At 30.6% G+C, this 17344-nt stretch overlaps 1 protein-coding gene across 5 annotated transcripts; it reads left to right on the forward strand.

Moving 5' to 3' along the window:
- Positions 1-29: 29 nt before the first annotated feature.
- Positions 30-16095, forward strand: LOC119633590 (probable serine/threonine-protein kinase drkD). Of its 5 annotated transcripts, none has more exons than XM_038027225.1 (5): positions 30-73; positions 7885-8010; positions 12680-13988; positions 14106-14187; positions 14278-16095. In XM_038027225.1, the coding sequence occupies exons 3-5, from the start codon at positions 12760-12762 to the stop codon at positions 15583-15585; spliced, it is 2619 nt and encodes an 872-aa protein (XP_037883153.1). In that variant the 5' UTR covers positions 30-73; positions 7885-8010; positions 12680-12759; the 3' UTR covers positions 15586-16095. The 5 variants fall into 5 exon arrangements, with proteins under 5 accessions (XP_037883153.1, XP_037883145.1, XP_037883137.1 ...); XM_038027217.1 differs by lacking the exon at positions 30-73 and adding an exon at positions 308-1139; XM_038027209.1 differs by lacking the exon at positions 30-73 and adding an exon at positions 4843-5093.
- The last annotated feature ends 1249 nt before the right edge of the window (positions 16096-17344 follow it).

Raw genomic sequence — 17344 nt, forward strand, 5'->3', positions numbered from 1 at the left:
AAAATTCATTTGTATTATATAAAAAAGAAAAAAAAAAACAAAACCTATCAACATACTAAAGAAGAAAATAAAGGTAATTCATACTGAGAAATATGTGCAAAAAAATCTATATGCAAATATTATATAGAATGTAAAGAAAAAAGAAACTTATATACGTATAAACATGTTTATTTAAATAAAATAAAGATGTCTCATATAAACTGTCATTGTGTGTGTGTTTACAAATTCTCTGTGATTGATTTTAATGTTTTTTTTTTTTTTTTCTTTCTTCTTTCTACACTATTCATTAAGCAATGGAACCCTTCAGTTTTGTTATTACGCTTTACTACGTTTATGGATACAGAAATTAGTAACGAATTTAAGTTCTCTTTCAATTGCTGTCAAACACAAAACGAACTTTCAATATTTAATCAGCGATCTTGTTATCTTACATTTAATAATGATCGAAACCTGCAAAGCGTTCAGAGACGGCTGTTATCATTTAAATGAGGGTATTCTAAAGCAATATTCGCGTTGTGTAATGGTGATGAGCCTCCCTATTATCATATATATACTACACGATCGATATTTCGCAAATTATCGTTTTTTCTTGTAATGTTCTTTACTTCGTAGAATGTACGCAACTTTGCATTGAAAGCATTATCTGCGCCCTCCTATAGAAATTAATCCGCCATTTACGATTAAAATGCGCAGGTTGCTCTTCCTTCTATCGTTTTTGCTTAAACGCTCTCTTCTATTTTATATGCATCAAGGAGCTACGATGTGTACTGTGTTTGTCGCGTCGTTTATAAGTTTCAATTGTTTGCATCGGGCGAATGTCTCCTTCGGTGTGATATATTGAATATAGTATAAAATTAAGGAGTGAAAAAATGTTGCAGTTAATATCCACGCATACTTTAGAAATGCTTTAAAGAAAAAAAGCTTTGAGAGCAAGCAACGGTCTTGATATTGACTTGCAAAGAATTTTGTCTTTTTTTGTTTTTTTTTTGTTTTACGCTGACAATGAAGAACATCCTTCGCAACCTTAATTAAGTATTTGCGGTTAGGCGAAATTACATTTATCGCACAAGAGCTCGCGACATGAAAGTGTAAATAATTTCATGAATAAAAATTATATTTTTTAATATTTAAATAAGCAAGTAAGTTGAAGTTATTTTAAAAAATTTTAAAGAAAATTCTGATCTCTTATCATATATTGCGCTAGTTACGCTAGACGTATCTCGCATATTTATTCACTACGACTTGTCGTTTATATTTAGAAAGACTGTCAAGGTTATCTTACGCATTGGTATATAAATGCGATATAAACGGTACGGACATGACATGTAATTAACCGTAGTTTAGTTTCCAATAGGGCAAAGGTTAATGAGAGTCAATGGGTTTTTGTTAAAATATCATTTACTCACGCTATCGTGCAATTTGCATGGTCTTCAACCTAAACAACCATGATTTCGTATTCTATTCGTATTCAACCACATTATCTCCTTATAGACGGATACAACAAGTCAAACGGTTTTTCTTATATTTTGATACCGCTTTTATAGATTCTTAGAACGACCTTCTCGTTTGATAACAATCTTTTTCCCTGAAACATACCTTTGAGATTAACGAATACGTAATAATCGCTGGAATTTGGACCTAGAAAATATCGGGGACAGGACAACATTTCCACTTTCATTTCATCCAATTGTACCATTATAGCCATCGACTTTTATTCGGTGTTTTTGCTTCCAAAAACCCATTTGGAAACCGCTTCCCTTTTTGCTCAAACTTTCATGCAAAGCACTAAACATACTTCCTTTTGATATCTTATTTAGAACGTTAACGTACTCGTGCAACTTTACCGCCAACCAATAGTTATTTTCATTTGATAGGTGCTATCATTACAGACTCGATTGCTGAATTTGGACAATGTATTTCCGCATCAAAACCCAATATTTCAATTAACACACGAAATTCCAATATTTCTATTATTATTTATTATTAATTTCGCCAGAGAAATAAATTCTAAGACTAAACTCTTAAAGCATTAGCATTTAAGACTATCGGCTTTTATTAAAAACTGTATCGCACTTGAAATTCGAACCCACGACCATTGAGTTGCTAGTCGAGATTCCTCGCCTTCGGGCATTCAGGCGGATCCTAATATTTCTATTGCTTTGTGAAGAAAATGAGCGCACACCAAATTCACTAAATCAAAGTCATTTGGGGGATGGAATTTTCTGAAGATAAAATGAAACAATTTCCTAGAGACGATACCTATGTGTTAGCCTCAGGAGTTATTGATCGACTTGTTACTTAAGAGTGATGACAATCGTTTACATGAATTCGAAATGAACTTACTTATACTAGACCAGTGAACTATACGTCATTCATCCGTTGAACTATATCCTCCGCAAATCGGCGCGGACGTGAAAACTAGACGTGACATTGAGAATCATCAGCACATACATAAATATTACACTTACTGGTAGCTAAATAATATATGAAAACAAGTGAAAACATTGTAATCGCGCAAGGCCGACTTTCAAATGCGCTACATCATAATTATATGCTCGTTTTGGTAATTATACACCGAATATTATTTTTACGAAAAGGCATATCTTTCATAAAATCGTAACCGAAATATCAAATGGCGTGAAATTTTCCCTAACACTCTTATGATTTTTCAATTTCCGTCATAAATCATTGGTAATTACAGTTTTTTTTCTATATAAGGGCTTGCTTCTCGTGATGGCTTGTAAATATTTTGGGATCTGAAAAATGGACTCATTTGATCTAAATTTTCTACAGTTAATTTCTTTATTAAATTTTAATAATCGACCAATTTTGGTTATGAAATATTGGAAATTTAATCTATAAATTCTCTAAAGTGCTTACAATTCATGAGCTATCTTATATGGAGTAGGGTCCACGAAATAGAATTATATGATTCAAATTTGGTCCACTTTGATTAACAATTAGCATTTTTAGCACATAAGGGTTTAAATTCCCTGACAATCCTTATAAGCCGGACCTTACAAGATCCATATTCGGTAAGGTTGATTTTTTTGTCAACTTGTTATTATGAACTCCTTCCACCGTGAAATATTGAAAATTAAAGCTTTTTACCATACAAAAAGAACAGTTTTCTTAGAACCGCTTATATGAGAGGGGATTCGAATTATTGCCCCAGCATAATTAAATTTTTTATACCAATTTAGAATGTCGAAAATTGCAATTTTTTCCATGTAACGACTTTTCAAAATAAGGCAGTATATGGGGAGTAGTGATCGAAAAAGTTGGTCCGATACACACTATTTTCAATACCGTTCGCCTTTGGGCCTTTGCGTCAATGTAGCAAATTTCATTAAAACAACAAGATGAACAAGATGGCCAGACAAGTTTAGAATCACTTTCTCAATCGAGAGCTATAACAAAGATAGGACTATCTTAGGCCCTTCCGATCGTTACGTATATCCGCGTAAACTTAATACACTCTGTATTACAAGTGATGACAACTAAATAAAATCAACCTTAATACAGACCGTTACACGACACCACAAACAATTTCTTTTATGTGAGAAGAAGAGGTACAGACAATAATATGTTGATGTCGATCTTTATGCGCTCAGGTGCCGTAGCGTTAAAAAACCGACGTAACACCCTTCCAGTAATAGACTATGATTCACAACAATAAAAGCCTTACCGAAACCATTCGAAACTAGAACTGTTAAATTAGTGTTGTCATACTCAGCTTTGAACATCCTATGTTTCTAATGTCAAAAATCTTAGTTAGAATGGGTAAAATACCAATAAGATCATGGTCTTCAGGACAAATACGCAGAACTGCTTCTTAAAGAAAAGTTATATACAAAATTCAAAAATTTAAGATCTTTGTTTATAATTCATGCTGACGAACAAGAAACAGAAAAAGGATGATGTCCAAGTTCTGTCTCAAGAGTAATCTATAACACACCCTATATTTATCAAATGCTTTTGGCCCGTGAAGTACTTTGTTTACTCTTGTTAAAGTTGTGAACAGAATTATCGATTCAGTTGATCGCAGCACTAACTTTACGATGCTTGTTTATTTAACTTAAGATTCGTCTTATGTCTTCGGTAGAGAGTTGTCTTGATCTGCTTGTTGTAGATGTATTTTCCATTCTCCCGGTACTTTACAACGTTCCATTGTAGATTTTATATATTTTTTGAATTGTCACTCATGACTTTGATCATCAAATTTCTAACTGCAATTGAGATTAGGGAACTAAAAAAAAACCGTTAATTTTTCGGTTTTATTTTGGAAATTTGCAAAGAAGATTAGTTGCGATGATTAAAGCGCATGCGCATATATTAGACATTTAACCGTTAAGGAGTTTATTGTTTTCTAATTCTGCGAGCGGTTCTATGTCTTTCTTTTTTCTTTTTTTTTTTTTTTTTTTGTTATTAATAAATCTTATATGTATTTACTACATTTAAACGAGCGCTAATTTCAACTTTTTTTTTTTTTATGAAGATTGACATATACTTGTATATGTCCTTAAGTGCACATTCAATAGTCAATTATATGTGTGGACGCAAGAAAAATGGACGCAATGGAGGCGGTTTCAAGCCGTACATTTAAATCGACCCAAGTGACAAATGAACTTCTAATATTTGGTGTTGTTTTCTAGAATCATTAAATGCTGATTGCGATTATCGAAATGTGTGGTATTACATAGAATTCGTGTAATGTAATTCTTCATTTTTATTTAATATTTTTTTCATTTCTTTTGTATACGCGTAAATATATTTAATCGTAACTGTCACAACTGTGTCTTTGTTTTCAATTTGTGGTTAGTAAGACTAATTATAAAAAACACAAAAAGAAAAAATTTTTTTTTTATAAAAATGTGTTTACCACAATGACGGTGATGCGCATTGTTTAAGCTCAAAACTGATAAAATTCGATGGCATAGCAACCCTGATAAAGTTATTTTTAAAAAAAAGAAAATACTAATATAAAGAGCTAATTAGTTTCTCCAAAGCCGTTCTTTATTAGTTTAGCTTATTAGTAATGGATTATATATACAACAATCATATCGTGGCAATGTCGTCGCTTTTAAAAAGCGGTGAGTAAAAATATGAAGTAAATTAGAAAAGACAAACATTATTTATTGCAAGAAAAGGGTTTAATTAATCATTAATTGTAAAAAATTTTAATTAAATTTATTTGCAATTTTACTGTACGCGACACAATAATATTATATATTTATCATTATATCATTTAAATGCCTTTGACCGTAGTTTATTTCCGCTTATGAGAGTTTTCTATATATACGGCGAGAGAGAAAGAGGGAGAGCGAATGCTATTAAAGACAGACAGATAATAAGCATACATGACACTTGCATGTATAGTAGTAATCATCTCTTTGTAAATGCGAATATAAAGCATATCTGTATATGAAAATCTCCATAATATTTATTAAAATAAGTTTTTTAAGCAAATGCAAACACTTAGCACACTTGCATACATAATTAATATATACTTAACATATTTTTATTTTTTGTGTTTGAGTTAAATGACATTTTTATACATTCATACAAAATTTAACTTTTCCTTATTCTATGCATTGAGAATTCAACACATCTGTGTATGCATTGTTTATTACTCAAAAAGTTCATTTCTCTTCTCATATTTATATGAATATTTGAAAGAAAGAAAATCGAATTTTCATGACCCTGAAAGTGAACGTTTTACCTACAATTCTGTCGCGCATCAAGCGACCGATATTCAAACTATATAAAACAACAAAAATGAACGAACACACATATACGTTTCCACATAAATACACGCACATATATGCATACATACATATTAAGACAAACGGCATCGTTTGTATGCTTTTTTAAACGTAAAAAATATCTATACTCAATACATATTTATATATATATATATATATATATATATATATATACATTTTACTTAGCATACATATATTTACCTATAGTCGTGCACGTTTGTATGTGTATTAGTGTTTATTGTAGACATTTGTGGCCTTGAAATTTTTTGAGTAATATACAGTTAAACAATAACAACAACAAATGAAAGCAACGAAAAAAAAAAAGAAAAGAACACTCCTTCCCTGTCTCATCGTTAAACGATTCCTACCTGTTTTATTATGTTCGTGCGTGTTCCGTCATTAACGCCTTATTGTCTAAGGGCTAAGTAGTTGTGTGCATATGGATATGATCTTAAATTGATATAATAAAATATGTGCATGATTGATTTGATTTTGAAAAGTTCCATCAACCCAACTATAATAACAGCCGTTCCAACATATGATTAGAAAACTTAATGAATGAGTTTTGTCAATTTTGTTTTTGTTGATTATTTTTACATATGCATTCGCATTTTCAAAGCACTCAGTGCTTCTGCCAGAAACTTTCTCAGTAATTTATATGCAAATCGTGAAGGGCTGCCAATTGTAGTTAAACTGTTAATTATATAAAGATAGTGGGGAAACTTTATTATAATTTAATAATATAACATATTGCTGGATAATGGGAATCTATATAATGTACATTCCTATTTCCCTTTTGACGTATATATGCAAGAGTAAACGATGAATACATTTGCCGGTCTAAAAAGAAAAATCTTGAAATCTTACGAAACTAAAATTTTTCCATTTATTTCATTCATCAGTTTTCTTACTGACGATGTCTTTTTTTTTTTTTTTTTTTTTTAATTCTTAATATATTTAAGTATAGCCTTTTGAAATTGAGAATCTAGAATAATTATTGTGTGAATTTCATCGATCTATTTCTTGCATATTTATTATTCAAATTTTTAAAAATCATAGTAAAAAAAGGTAATATGTACTCTTAATTTAGTTATTACGTATATTAAAAGATGAGTGTGTCAGGTTCGTTTCAAACTGTATATAAATTCTTTAGTCGCTAAAAAAGTCAAGTTAATCATTTTGTCTCTAAAGCATGAAAAAATTATCTGAGAAAGATCTCTGCGACGTTAGGGATATTACGATGTCGTCTAAAACTAATCAGTACTTATTAATAAAATAACTACGGCTTTTTTGGTGTCTGATTTTAACTCACACAACTCATTTAAAATATAACGACGATTTTACTAATATGTCGAAAGCTCCAAAAATTATAGAAAATATAAAGATTAGAACGATATTTCTTATAATTCTCGTTAAACTTTTAAACTACATTCAATCGAGCAACAGATTAAGTTTTTATTAAAAGTTTCGCTATACATGCGCAAAATATATTAATACTCAAACGTATTAATACAAAAAATTTGACATGTATATCGTTTTTTTTAAACACTTCCTTAATATTCTGATTTTCATTTGCTGATAATGAACAGAAATCTCAGCATATATGTTCTTAAGTTGAGTAGAGCACAATCAACGTATTAATATTCAATTTAAGGATGGCAACTCTACAATTTTAATTGCAAAACAAAGAGAGGAATAAAATTAAGGCAATAACTTAGTATACATGCACGTACATAAATGCATGGATACATACATTTATTTCATTTTTTTAAAATAAATTGATGCAATTGTTTTTTTTTTTGCCATTTCGACTTGAATTAAATTAAAATCATTTATATATAGATAATGTTATATATATATATATATATATATATATAGTATTTGCATACGTAAATATTGTGTAGCATATGTACAGAATATATATTCGTATATGTAAGCAATATATTGTATATATTATCTACTCATTCCTATATAGTGCTAGGGCTTTTTAACTAAAGAAAATTTATTTAACTTAGTAGAAATATATATTTTTCTTTTCTTTTTTTTTTAATTTGTTTTTCTTTCTTCTTTTACATTTATTTACAAACAATATATGTATACATTATATCGATAAATGCAGAAAGCTCATCATCTAATCAGCTGATTGAAAAATTGAATGAGAAGCCAAAGCAAAATGTAAACAAGCAACAATTGAGAGAAAGAGAGAAACAGATAGACGATATCTGTGTGTAAGTGAGTTTTACAAGTAAGCTTTTTGTTATTAACTACACAAAAGTGAAAATTTTTCATTATACATTCGTGAATTGAGCGAAGTAGCTACAATAAATTGTTTTAAGTGTTTTCATATTTTAAAACAATTAATTTTTATAATATTCATATAGTTATCATATAAAAAAATTAATTTGTCTTTGCATACTTTTTTATAAAAAATTTTGCTATAACGAAGGAAAGCTTCAGTTTTATGTTTATTTTAATATATTGTTGACAAGAATAATAACAGCAACAACAATGACACAACAACCATAATCAAGTTCAAGCAAAAACATCGACAACAAACATAAGCAAGCATTGCGTTGCTTGTATTTTATTTAATGAACGATATACTCGCTAAGTGCATACATGTAGGAAAAGTGCTTACTTACACATGGAAAAGAAATCAAAAAGTTTACATAGATGAACGTAATAATGACAAATGTATTAGTATTTTTATTGTGGTATTGTGTGGAGCTGTTGCTGCCGCTTTTCGGGTACACTGACATGACAATTGAGTTGCGTATCGGTGTACACGTAGCGCATTCATTAAACAGCTATAATATTTAAAAGACAGACAGTCAGACAAGGAAACTAAGTGCAATTTTATTTAAAAGAAAAAAAAAAAAAACAATATTTTTTTTAAAATTTATATTCAAGTTTGAATGATAAGTTTTAAACAAATTTGCTGTAGTGTTTTAATGAGAAAAAAAAAAATAAATATATATATATATATATATATATATATATGTAAGTGCTTGAAGAAAAACAAAAATGTATTCTCAAATTAAAAAGCAAAAAAATAAGTAAAGTATATCATATAGAGGCTTAGCTTAAACGAGCACCTCTTTATTCCACAATTCATAATTACGTTTTTACTTTTTATTAACTATCATTTATTTATTAATTTTGATTTTTATTTATTTTTTTTGTTTACAATGAAAGTTTAAAAGAAGTCAAATAAATGTAGCTTCTAGAATATTGAAAATTTATATACAATATATGCTTAAGTAGATACATATACTAATATGAATATGTATATCATTATTGGAACTTGAGCGAGAAACAATTTTCTTTTGTTAGTATAAAAAAAAAAAAAAAAAAAAAAAAAAAAAAAGAGAAGTTGCATTTTGGAGTAAGAGGTTGATCCCAATTTTCATCTTCTTTTCCTTTTTTTTTTTCTTCAATTTCTCTTTTAATCTTGATTTTCGTTGCATTTCATTTCATTATTTCTAGTAATTATTGGTTTTTACTTCCACCTGCAAAAATTCTCTTTTTTAACAAAAAAATAATATATTTTTCTGCTCAATATTCATTTTACTATGCGTTAGTATGTATGAGTGTAATTTTATCTGCACACACACGCACGCGTATATATATATATATTTTTATATTTATATATATATATATATATGCATATACATCTTGCAAATGCAAGATGTATGAATTTTTGTTTTCTGTTAGTATATGAGAAAAAAATCACTGCTTTGTTGTTTTGTAAACAATTTTGTTTGAAATTTTTCTCAGTAAGCTTTCATGCAAAGATCGTCGTTTGGGGCCGATTGATCGATTTTGTTGCCAGGTTGAACAAATTCATGCATAACAAGCGTACATTAAAAAAAAAAAAAAAAAAAAAAAAAAAAAATGGAATAATTAAAGCGAAATCGTTCTAAGCTTAACATTACACTCTTGCCCAAATGAGGTCAATTGATTTGGGGGAACCCGTTTTCGATAATCGCTAGGCAAAAAAAGAAAAAAATAAATAAATAAATAAACTCTGGTGTGCAATCGAATTATTTTTGAATTTTATGCCCTCTTGTCGCATCTCTCACGTCAGTATAAGTTGCCGCAAACGGAGAGAGAGAGCGAAAAAAAATATCGAAATTTCTTTTTTCCCAACCGATTATATCGACATTTCTAAATAAATGCAGTAACATAAAAAGGTATGCTTTGGGATGCAGTTATGGCTTTAATATAAATTTTTAGAAGTAAAAGAGACTTTCGATGTTCCCTTCCACTCTCTCCCAATTACGTTTAAATATTATCATCTGTACGATGTTGTGAAACCTACTTTTTGTAAGCCGTTCCGATTAGAGAAAGACATTTTCATTTCATAATATTCGTGGAGACAATAGAACTAAAAGCGTACGTAACGGTAATAGGATTATGTTGGCGCGCTAGTCGAAGCTCTAATCAAAATCTTTTAGCGCGTGTGTTGCTTCTTGTATCGCTTTCTTCAAATTACATTTTGAATTCATTCAATTTGAATTTTCAAAATAGTCGATCAGGATGCCGTTCTCGCAAACGGCATTTATAGTTATGGACAAATTCAATTTATTGAATTAAAAATACGTTTCCTTTACAATTATGATATGAAGCCCAAATAATCGATTCTTGTGGATGTGTAATAACATTTCATATTGGGCTTGGGGTTGCTGGCTAAGTCATATGCGATAATTTTACTTATTAGTGAAACTATCGAGACAAAAGAGACAAATACAAACACTGGGAAATCTCGGCCATGTAGAAATGTTAAAAGCGTAATTGTTGAATACGGTCTTTGGCAATTAGGTAACGTTATGTCTCTGCAAAAAAAAAAAATAGGAACTTGTATGCAGGGACACCTTAAAACTATGATATGATACTCCCTGCTCCCCTTTTCGTTCGTTTTAAATTTTCCAAAGTGTATACTGTAAGCGAGCTGTCAAAAATGTTTATTCATTTTGTGACAACTCTCAATTATTAAAAAAACAAATTTCGATGTTCTCTTTCAATCTATTTCTCTCAAATGTGTCTTCATCTATTTCATATGTGTCACAGAAGAGAAGAAGAGATCGAGTACATCCAGTTTTCATTTTTTTGCCAATCAATGTTTAGATAGTCTGCTTTCAAAAGGTTACAATTCGCATAAGTATTATTAAATTCATGTTCATCTACATTAAAATGCCGGGCTAACTAAAGAGACCGATTCATTTCTTTTTTTCTTTTATTAAAATGTACGCTAAAAAAATTATAGCAAAATTTTGGCCAACGCCACTTGTGGTGCAAGGATATATTAAATTGGTGCGGTTCTACGCACTTTTGATTACATCGGCCGATTCAAAATCATTTTGTGATTTGATATAAGCTTGTCTGTCCGTCCGTCAATTTCGGTTCAACTTACCGTGTGCAAGTTCTAAGATATTTGAGATATGAAATTTGGTGCACTAACCTGTTCACGCCTAATGAGGAGCACAGCTGAAAATGGTTCGGGCTGGATCGCTTCTTCGACTAATTCCCATATAACGACTTATTTAGAAAAGTCGTAATAAATAATTGTAGGGAGGTGTATGGTATGTAATAACGCGCAGTGGCCCACAATAGTTTTTGTGTTTGTTTGTTTGTTTGTTTGTTTGTTTGTTTTTTTTTTTTTTTGCAACTTAAAGCGAAGTTGTTAACTCGCAAAATCACCAAATTCACGAACAATCCCAAATTTGAGTGTGCAACTCAATTTTTTACAGCGGCTATCAAAGTTACAAGATATACACTTGTTTGCTCATTTATTTTGTAACATATACATGTACGTATACATTATAGACCCGACGGCATAAATACCTAACTAACTTGATCAATGTAAATTTCTCGATCACCAGTGTCCGTCTCTCGTCTTTTGTTCAATTTTTGAAAATATTACGAATGATTGGTAAATTAAGATTTTTGTTTAAACGCCGAGATAGCAAAGATAATGGATACGTATACCGGTGTAGATCGTATAATGGCGATAACTCAAAAGCCAGATAAATGTTTTTGTGTATGTATTTTTGGTTCAATTTTTTTACTCTACATCACTTTTGGTACAAATGTATATTAAGCTTGAGCGAATGTGTGCAACACCTAGTCGAATTTCAGATAGATTCATTTTCTTTATACCGCCCGTCTGTCCGTTTTGTTTTTTTCAACCTTCAGGTTGCAGTTTTTGCGATATTTTGATAAAATGTATCTCATCGACGTGTTTTGGCGCAAGGATGCACTCTATCGAGAATGGCCAGTATCGAACCATCTTTTCGACCAATGCCCTTACAACGACTTATTTTGAAAATTCCTCACATAAATAGCTGTAAGATCGTGTAGAGTATTTAATGCTGGGCTGTGGTTGCGGTTGTGGCTGTTGTCCACCTTTAAATGTGGCCGTATGTATGGATCTTGACTTCTTTACATTAATGTCGAATCAATTCGTCCGCATTATCTGCACAGTGTTAAAGTCAATGCGAAAATCATATTAAAAAGAAGCGAAAAACTTGAGAAAACGGTAAAAATATCCAAGGAGGACCAATGAGGACCAATTTCTGCAAACTAACATTATGAAAACGGCTTGAAATAGTATTCAGCGTTACAGTGTATTAATCCTAAGCAGTGGATGAATGTAAAAAAAATTCACCCTAAAATGATTATAACTCTTTCAATTTTGAACCAATCAGTGTGATGCGTAAGTGTTTGCCTTTGATTGGTACATATATCGCCTGTTATGCATATTGTTTGATTAATAAAAGTGAAATTATTTATTATTTGAGATTTTAATTGTTTTTTTTTATTTTTTTTTTATTTTTATTTTTAATTTAATTTCTAAATGAACTAATACTAAGTGTTTTGTGTTCTTTTCTTCTTCTTCATTTTATTATTTTTAGTCTATAATGTTTTGAAAAAGTGAGAGAAGAAAACTTCATTCAATTTAAATAGAAAATCGGGCAATCAAACAGAATAAAATATGATAAATAATATTAATAGAATGGAAGTGCTAAAGCCAAAAACGTTTCCAGCGGATAAATGTAATATCTCGACAATTCGAATGTTGCCGCAATCGCAGACGAGAGCGTTTACAAATTATGCGAATGTTGCGATCGCTAATGCAACAAATACCGCTCAATTGATAACGGTTAGCGGTAGCGAACAATTTAAAACGGATCGCCAGGAACGCGTTAAAGTACAACATTTAGCTAATCATACAAAACTACAAAACAATTGCTGGAACAATTTTCGTACCTTATATAACAATTTAAGTGCCTCAACTGTTGATAGAGAAGAGAGCCGAGATAATGACGATACATTTGGTAAATGGAATACAAAATTTCCGGATGAGAAACTTAATGTTAGAAGTCTTAATCCCATATCTAATAATAGCAACAACAATAACCAATGCAAACCTGTAGATTTGGAAAGTGCCTTAAAATTAGATATTAGTGCTAATGCTTTTCGAGAAAATAATAATAATAATAACAATAACAACAATAATAATAATAATAATAATAATAATAATAATATAAACAAAACCAATAATAATTTGTATCCTGTACAAACCGATATCCTTGCTAAGAATAATAGCAGCAGCAATGCTAATAAAATAGAATCGAGTAAGAAAATCACTGCAACAATAACCCAACGTACCGAGGACCAAGAACATGCCTTCCGTCGCATAGAGAGTGTACACAATTATGCCAAATTGAAGCCATACGACGACGATGACATGCCTTCGCCAAATGCAAGCGGAGAGAGTAGCATCCAAGACGATGATGACGATGTTGATGATGACGACGACGACGACGAGGAGGATTATGGTAATAATGACGATCTCATTGATAATATAATGCAGAATGGACAAGTCGATGATATGGTAGATATCGATACCGATTATGAGCATTACTATAATAAAAGAAAACAGAAGCTAAATGATAGTGCAACGGAACGTCTACACAACTATCACTTTGCTCAAAATACTATTCAAGCACAGAAAATACAATCGACTGAGGATAGTGATTTACATATTGATGTTGATATCGAGACAGTAGAAACGCCAAACGTGTCCCATGAAAATGGAGCTAATTTCACAACTAGCAGTAAACCGGATCATCATGCCCGTCGTCCAATGAACGCATTTCTAATATTTTGCAAGCGTCATCGGGCTATAGTAAAAGAACGCTATAAGAATTTAGAAAACAGGTGAAAATTAAACATACCGACTGCGATATATATATATGCATATATATATATATATATATATATATATATATCTTTAATATATATTTATTATTATTTTTTTGTTTTTGCTTTTTTTAGGGCCATAACAAAAATTCTTGGGGACTGGTGGGCCTCCTTGGATGCCAACGATAAGAAATATTTTACAAACTTAGCTCAACAGGTAGCTAAATAAATACAAAAAGACTATTATGATCTACGAATTTTTCATTTTTCATTCACCGGTTTTTTTTTTTTTTTTTTTTTTTTTTAGAATAAAGACGCTTTTTTCTCAGCCAATCCCAATTTTAAATGGTATAAACTGCCCGCACCTCCTTTACGTACTCTAAACACACGGCCAACACATATTGCTACCAATGAAGAAATTGTTGACGCGTTGGATCAAAATACAATACGTAACAATGTTAATTATTTCAAGTTAGCTGACGAAGCACAAATGGGTGAATTAAGCTCATTACTGCAAGAGAAACACAAAAGCAAACAGTGTGCTTTACAACAAGCTCTCGGTGAGACTACACAATTTTTAACCACTCACATACCCGGTAACATGGAAATGGTTGAGGAGAAGCATCTTAAAAGACGTCTCTACAGCGAGAATAGCTTTTCCAGCAATAGCAGTGAAGAGGATGGTGTAGTGCCGAAAAAGAAAAGTGCCAGATCATGCAAGGGTAAAATATATCAGGAACTAATTAACTCAGGTCAGATTGCACCTTTAGTAAAAAAATCAAAGTCATCCGTACGCTTAGCAGAAACACTACTGCAAGATGGTAGTGGTAAACAAAGTTCTCTTGTTAGAGAGGTGGACATGGATAGAGAAGCTCTCCTTGGAATTGGACAAAGTCGTTCCTTATCCGAAACGGAAAACGTGCTGCCTTGTGATATTGGAAATTTTGATTTAGAAGAGAAAATCAAAGAACTGCCCGCCTTAAGTTTGGATGATTATTTACAACGTAAACGTAATACAAAAAAGAAAAAGAAATTTTCAACGAACAATAAAAAACGTAATAATAAAGGCAACAATGATAATTTGTATATAAATATGAAATCGCCTAAGCCGGTTTCGCAGCCTACTACTCCTACTAAGTGCAACAGTTCGCAGTTTTTACACCACCAACAACAACCACAACAGCAGCAGCAGCAGCGGCAACAATCACAGCAATCGCAGCATTATCAGCAACAGCAAAATCAACAGAAACAACAGCACGCAACTGCTGTCGCAGTGGTAGGCAGTCAAAAACGTAAAGCCCGGAAAGAGAGCATAACTAGACGTGATGTAAGCGCCATAGAAAATGAAGTTGCCTCCGTGCTAACTATAAATGGTTGTTGTTATTTGCAAGAGACCCCGCTCGCCATAACTTATAATGGATCTTGTGAAAAAGACATTAATATGACAGACAATAAATGTGCCGATGTTACTGCATTAAATTTGGCATCGTGTCCGTCACCATTGAATCAAAGATCTGTCGAAATTTTAAATAATTTAAACGACAATATATCGTCTACCTCAGATCTACTCATACTGGCTGAAGTAGCTGCCAATCGCACTGAATTAAATCGTTAATCATATATTTACCATATCTCAATACTTTGCAGTTTTAATTCTTCCAAAATTGCACGTTTATACAATATACGTAGAGAGAGTTTTTCCTTTAGTTACCTTTTTCTTCTACTTCTTAATTTTTTTTTTTTTTTTTTCTTTTTTTGTTATTCTCTTTAATCCTTAATAATTAGGAATAATTTAAAAGTCAAGAATGAAAACATTGGTGGAATACATTGACATGTATTTAAAAGATATAATGAGCTTTTCTTTTTTTTTTTTATCAATGTGTTATCCGTAGATTTTGTTATAATTATTAAAAAATTCGTTGAAGATCGATTTGAATCTATTTTTTTTTTTTTTTTTTTTGTGTTTTCAGGGCTGTGATCAAAAATCTTAAGTCATGTAATACATAGTATCAATTTTTACCTTTAGGCATTTGTATTTAAAACCCAATTCAAGTGACTGCCCTAACACTCTCGAATTCTCTTCAAACTCCATTGTTTTCTTAATTTTTTTTTGTATAATTTTGATCCGTCGTATTTCTCTTTCCCTTTTCTTCTTCTTCGCGTTAGCACTTTTTTATTATGATCAAAATAAATAAACACATATTAGAGAGTTTCAATTTTTTTTTATATATTTATGTATCAATCTTATTATTATTATTATTATTATTGTAGTTATTTTTATTTTTATAATTAATTATTTTTGAATATAAAGGCACTTAGTCAATATGTATATAAATACATACCTAATTGCAATACATGCACACTTATATGTATTTATAATGTACGTATGCTTATTTATACGATAAGCATAAATCCGCAAATATACAAGTAAAAAAAAAAAAACAAAAAAAAACAAATAAGGAAAGTTATTGTTGTATTAAATTAATGTTTTTATTATCTTAAACTGTCTCGCGTTAAGAGAAACTTGAAATTCATATTTGTTAAGTTTTAACAAGAAATTTATATATAGTAAGAACAACAACAACAAAAACAACAACACCAACAAGAGTCATCTTAGCTTTAAAATTTCAATAATTTTAATATTTGATTTGATTTTAAAACATAATATATACATACATATATATATTATGTTTTATATATAAAACATATAAAAATAGTTTATTATGTAAATGATTTTTTAGTCCTTTTTCTCTTCATATGACGTATAACAAAATTTTGATGTAACAACAAAAAAAAAAAAAAAAAAAAAAAAACGATATGTTTTACGAAAAAACTCCGATTTATTTCAGCAATTAATGAAAATTCAGAATAACTTGAACGAGTTCTTTATGGCTCGCTTCAGCGTGTCCGAAATTTACGTAAGATTTGAATTTGCCGCCCATTTATGCGATGAAGTATTGGTAATCCTCGCAGCTGACAGTTCAAGGGTAGTAAAAGTAGAGCTGCGTTTTCATTGTTGAACAATATTTCAAAAATAATGAAAGCTTCACAGCCACAGTTCGGAAATTTCGTTAAAAGAGTTCGTATGCACCAGGGAAGCCGTCGAGGCCGTTTATCCGATGTGCTATTTCACATATAACCGTATCCTATGTACATTATGATTCAATAAAAAAATAAGAATTTAAAAAAAAAAAAAACCTTTGGTATTTAGTTCAAATCTTGCGTAAATTGTGGGATACTCTTTCTAATTATGTATTAAAGATGGGCGGCCTAGTAATACTTTTCCATGCTTAGATATCGACATAATAGTGGAAACATTCTTCAACATGTAGCTATAATCAAAAAAGGTCGTTTATTAACTTTGTTACTTTTTT

This window comes from Glossina fuscipes, unplaced genomic scaffold (assembly GCF_014805625.2).
Source record: "Glossina fuscipes isolate IAEA_lab_2018 unplaced genomic scaffold, Yale_Gfus_2 0, whole genome shotgun sequence".
Classification (NCBI taxonomy): Eukaryota; Metazoa; Arthropoda; class Insecta; order Diptera; family Glossinidae; genus Glossina; species Glossina fuscipes.